This window comes from Corvus kubaryi, unplaced genomic scaffold (assembly GCF_017639235.1).
Source record: "Corvus kubaryi isolate FWS band 111438036 unplaced genomic scaffold, C.kubaryi_AGA036_p1.0 37385, whole genome shotgun sequence".
Taxonomy (NCBI): domain Eukaryota; kingdom Metazoa; phylum Chordata; class Aves; order Passeriformes; family Corvidae; genus Corvus; species Corvus kubaryi.
In genome coordinates this window covers 9,910,259-9,916,258 of record NW_024581127.1, presented here as the reverse complement: position 1 = coordinate 9,916,258, position 6,000 = coordinate 9,910,259, and the positions used below count along the sequence as shown (strand labels likewise).

Here is a 6,000-nt window from a genome sequence, read left to right as displayed (position 1 = left end):
TAAATTCTTTCACGAACTAATTCTACCCTATAGATTCCTGACTGGTGAAGAAGCAGAATGAATTACTATGGTGCACTTAGAAGATGCAGTTCCCAGTATCAAAGTTGTCTCAGGCTCTGTGTGGCATCACATTCCACTGCAACACTGTCTCCTGTCTCTCTTAATGTCGCAGTTGAGTCCCTCAGACTTGACTACACTTGAATGTAAAGAAACTGAAGGAGGGAGTAGGATAATGTATTTGAAAACTACAAATAACCACATCTCTATGCCTCTCTAACTAAAATGTAGACTTTGTCTGGGAAAAAAGTATTGGAAAACCTGATAATAATTGTATGAAATAGTATGCATGAGAGAACTCTAAAGTGGTACAGAGCATGAAACAGTCAGAGTTAAAATTGTCCAGCTTCAGAATATCTTCCTGCTCCAAGCCAGTATAAGATGCTTTATGAAGAATAAACTGAAGAGTCATAACCACTAAGTGGAAAGGCATTTTTCCTCTCCCTTTTGTATTTGTTATAAATTCGTGGCATACTCACCATAGGAATCACAAAAGCAGCATTTAGCATGACACACAACACGCTGAATACAAAAGCACCACAGAACAGCATACTGAAATGATCATTTTAATGCATAGGCACTGTAAATCAGTTAACATCATCAGAACTGAAACACATATAAAAGTACAAAATTCTGGTTACAGGTGAGCTCTCTGCTGTACACGTATATATTATGACCAATACATGGCAAAAAGCATTTGATGACCAAGACTGCCATACATCACTTTAATCACAAGGTGGTGCCAGTGACCTACAAGCACATTCACTTTACAAAACCTGGACAGTATTTTGCTTTGTCACCCTCAAGCTCTTAATGCATTTTTTACACGTAAAAATAAACAAAAGAAAAATGGCAAAACAACATAGTAACCCCCCTTCCCCTTAAATCACAATCTGCTGCATTTCTTCACTCAGAATATCACTTCAGCCTACCCTGGAAGTTTTCAACAGGCATTAGCTGTACACCTCTAAGTCATACCAGTTCTTGCCACGGTCCTGTCTGAAACACTTAATTTACAAACAAAAGGGCACATTGAGAACTAGGTGTCTTTGCTATTATGCTATTTAACTCCTTAAGCTTAAGGAACATGGAAGCAATTCTCTAATAAGAGATGATGAAGTCTCTACTGTAGAAACTCAGAATTTATGTATAGAATACAGACAAAACAACAGGTTTTCTTTTATGTGCAGCAGATACTTAGTATAGTAATACATACTAACACATTTAAATGCACTTCCATGGCAACTTAAAACAGAATTGGTAACAACTCAGGTGCAGCATTATATTTTTGGCAGACAGCTCAGAGGAACTTCAGTAGAATCCTGTACTCCTATCAGTAGTACTCATCCACCTCAATTAATGTAGACAAAGCATTAAAACTGCATCCAGTCCTCTCTGTACATGGAGCAGGTAGCTGTGAAACAGCTTTCTCTTCCAAAATCATACACTCTCAATTTGCAGCAGTGTGATTTAGGTTTGTTATAGTAACTTCCTTATCTCAATATTTTGGGTTACATATCTGATATGACACTTCATTGCAATTTATACATAAAGTAGTAACAGATTTTCACTACTCTGATAAAAAGATGATTACAGATTTTTTTACATAAATACATGAATTACATTTAAAAAAAGAAAGAACTTGGCTTAATATGAATCAAACTCTCTTCCTTAGTATTCCACTACTTGATAGCATTTAGGATCTCCTTCCACCAAGGAAAATGGAGTACATGGATAATATATCCATTCATGATTGATTAATAAATGTCAATTGTCTACAAAGCATTTGATATGTCTTGTGTAAGATAATCTCAATACAAATATCTTTCATCCATCAACATTAATGTGAATTCAGACTTTTGACAGGATTATAAATGTTAAAAAGAAAAACCAAACCAAAACCACACTAAGCAGCTCCAGCAACTAAAAGTCAAATATACTATGACCTGGTGAAATCTTGCGTGTCCAAATGTGCTAAATTTAGCATTAGCCAATTCTGTTCTTACATACTACAGCCAGACCATCCACATGAGATGTTGGATGTCTAACTCTAAACCACTTCAAACGTGAAACTGTAAAATTAATGTTCAAGATTGGCATTTCAGAAGTGATAAATGTGACCTTTCCATCCACTTATGTGACACACAGTGGCAGGATCAGAAGAGATCCTCAGCAAGCAGTATGCAACTGGGGGACACGAAACCTTCATCCGTCCACTAAGCAAAGACAACATGATTTATGCTTGGTATAAAAGGTGAAGGGAAAACTCAACCCAAGTAAATAAAACAGAAATTGTTTGCCCTAGAGAAATGCAGTATGATTACAGGATTAGGGCTTGAGAGACTTGACTTTCTTATGCCTTCCTAAAGGGAGAGAAAGAGGGTGTCAGAGACTGAAATACTATAGCTTATGACTTAAACATTTTCTTGAAGGACTTTTAAAACTGTATTAGAAAAGCTTCGGAGAAGACTACCACATCCTGAATGTGTGGGGGCTCTGAGAGGCCCTGGACCCCTTGCTGATGAAGATAAGTAACAACTCAGAGCTGGGGACATTCACAAAGCACAGGCTTAACACCTCAGAAGTGGGGATCATGGCCCCAGGGCTTTCAGCTGCCAGGCTCACACAAACTCTCCCACCAAAGGGTGGGAGAGAGGCTTTGGGTGTGTGGTGAAAAACCCTCTGGGTCCAAGGCGGGTAACACCCACCCTCTGCTGTGCAGAGGAGCCCAGCTGAGGGGCCCCTTCACCCGGGAGAAGCTGCATCCACATGAAGGACAGAGGGGGTGTCATGGCCCCTCAAAGACCCCCAAAGGGGTCCCCAGACCCTGCACCAGAGATGATGCAACAAATCCTCAGTGTTGCAAGGGACGATGTCAAACTGGGCCCCTGCAAGGGAGGCACGTGGGCGTTCCCACCTGCCCAAAGTGTCTATTAATCCATAGGATTCTATACTGTTCAGCCTGTGATGGCGTGGCCATGGCGACAGGGGACCCTCACCACCAAGAAGACCAGAGGGAGGGGAGCAATGAGACATCGTTGGGACCCTCAGATAGGTGATATGATTCCATCTAACCCCTGTCACCTCTCCCTGCCTCCCTCGCCCCTCACACACACTTCTTTCTCTATTTCTTTCTTTTTCTTTCTCTCTGCCTCTTTTACTATTAAATAGAATATATCCATTTTATGGCACCAACAAACCTCATTTGGTTTTAATCTCATTTTTGGGTATATTTTGAACCTTCAAAGTTCTTTCGAGTTTATACACAGAGACGTAATTTTCTTTAATCTTCTGGGTTTTAACTGGATCACAAAAGAGGGAATATTGGGTTTTTTGCAGGCACTTTTCACTAGTGGGCTCATGGAAAAGCAGCATGATTCAAAATATGACAAAAGTAAATACAGGTAGCACTTCGAAGATCTGCTTTTACCTCAAAATATGTAGTCGTAAATCAGACAAAACTTTTCAGTTAAAAAGTGAATTCCTACTGCACAAAAAGCCCTTTAAAGATCAGTAGTCATGACTGTTTTGGCGGGAGGGGAGGAGAAACCCCAAAACAAAAACCCTACCAAAATAAAATTTGGAATTTCCATTTTCCAGTACACTGCACATTGGAACACATCTTACAGGCCTTACAGTAGTAGCCTCAAAGGCCAGTAGTATTCTTCTGAGATGACAGCGGTTTACCTTGATTCACCCTAGTTATTTCCATACTACCTTAAGAGAAGGCATACTATAAAAGAATATATATTTTAATGACTTCTTTGGTTTATGTTCACACAACCCTGAATCCCAGGCATTGCCCAAAGGCACTGAAGTGGCAAACAAGAAGCAAGTGTGCAAGAGGGCCTTCACACTCTGTGGCACTTGTCCGAATATGAAACACCTGTGTCAAAATTTTGTTATGGTGACTTAATAGAAATTTTTTTCCACTCTTCAAAATGAAATGCATCCATACAAGCACTGTCTCTCAAATCAACATCAAATCTAAACACCATTACAATTTTGGCCCTTAAAAGGCAAACTTGGCAAAGTGATTTGTAGGCAAAAGCTAAGACATTACAATAGAGAGGCATGTGTACATGTATACAGAAGTATATCGAGAACCAAAGTCTGTAAATACAGCAAGTAAAGCAAGCACAAAGTCTCTGCTCTGCTCAGCCCAATCATTTTGCAGCAGGATTCTTAGGAGGTTGAAGTTTGTAGGTGCTGAAGTAGTTCACCACTTGCTGAGGGACTTCTGCCAGGACACACTGAGCCAGAGCTTCTTTGGGAGACTTATAAAAAAAGAACACAAAGCTTTAGCTTTCACCACTGCTAACAAAGATTCTAAGGCAAGTAATAAGCACCTCCTCTGGAAGGCCAACTTAAAGTCTGACATTTTACAGAGGACTTTACACAGTGCCCTTGTGTGACATGACAGATGGAAGCTTCCCTGTCAGCTTTACCTTCTCCCCCTGTCACCACCAATCAGATGGCTGTCTTGTGCCACAGAAGTAACAGGAGCTGAGCGCTCAAAAGGCTGCCATGTCTGAAGACATCTTTTGTCATATGAAATGCACAGTGCAGGTATCAGACTTCAGCCATGTAAACATACTTCCACTGTCTGCTTAAGATGGCCCTTCAGGGACTTGTCTAAATCATCTGCAATCTTTTGCACCAAGTATCATCCACAATAACTGTATTTTTATGGAGCAGCTCCTCTGGAGATACTGTTTTTACTGTAAGACTAAGTATCCATAAGAAAAAAACATCTCTTTTTCTAGAAACTGAAAGCATTTGAATATATAATATTACACTGAATATTGACCCTAGTTAATCTACATCCAAGTGCATTACTTGATAAGCATATTGTGTATTGGTTTTGCTCTCGCTTTCTCTTTTCAGTTTGCCTGAGTTACTCTGAGATTAAACAAAGAATGTGTATCAAAAGTAAAAATATAAAAGCAAAATAAAGAAGTCATAAGAGTATTATTAACTCCTTGTCCTGGGTTGCAGTGTATTCTATTACCAGCCTCATGAGCTGTTGAAATCAGGTGGGGCAGTGTTTCCTTGCCTCCTCCCCCCAGACTATCTTTCTGTTAATGGCCCATCATTGTTCTGCCCCATGACTCAGAGATAACTCCCTCCGGACTATCTTCTGTTAATGAGCCTAATCAACACTTGGCCTCATGACTCATTACCCCATTGTGAGATGCTCCACCCAGAGGGAGGAACCAAGCATCCCATCATGGATATAATCTGAGATTCTGAGCACCAGAGAGAACCCTTTCCACTGGATTTCCAAAGGATAGGAGCTACACAGCCTGCACTGGACCTTCTGAGGAAGAGCAGACCCTTTTTCTACAGGATCACCACTTCAGAGGACTGCAGCCACCATTCTACCACACCACCCTGCCTAACAGGGATTCAGGTTGTATCTTGACTCTGTCAGTTTGAACCAATGTTTTCTTTTAGTTTTTTTCCTTTTCTTTAATTTCCCCATTAAATTGTTATTCTGACTTGATGCCTCCCACTGGTTTGTTTTCAAACTAGTACGCAAGTTACTACTAAGACATGAAAATTAGAATATATTAGGATGGAAATAAAAATATTGATTTTATCTTACCCATCCTGAGGAAATTTTGGTGATTTTTACTTAAGTCAACTTTTTCCAACAATATGATGCTTAAAAGTTGACTTATATTAGCCTACACATACTTTATTGGGTTTTATAGAAATTAAAAAATATCAGTACTTCATTCTTTCACCACCTTTTTTTTTTTTATATTGACTTTTATGAAAATGAAAACTACCACCACTACTATGGACACACAGAGCTTCTACTGATTATGACTTGGCCTTGAATTTTAATACTACACTAAATTGTGAGACTAAACCACACACACAAATGGGCACCCACAATAAAAAGAAAAATTACCATAAGAACAAAACCATAGTAAG

General features: G+C 39.5%; 1 protein-coding gene across 4 annotated transcripts in view; it reads right to left on the bottom strand.

The window, feature by feature from the left end:
• Positions 1 to 607: 607 nt before the first annotated feature.
• CPNE3 (copine 3) overlaps positions 608 to 6,000 on the bottom strand; it is a 31,703-nt gene continuing 26,310 nt past the window's right edge. For all 4 annotated transcript variants that reach the window (XM_042036472.1, XM_042036473.1, XM_042036475.1 and 1 more), the window contains one exon: positions 608 to 4,334. In XM_042036472.1, the coding sequence (XP_041892406.1) occupies positions 4,224 to 4,334 (111 nt within the window). In that variant the 3' untranslated portion in view covers positions 608 to 4,223. The remainder of the gene's footprint in view (positions 4,335 to 6,000) is intronic.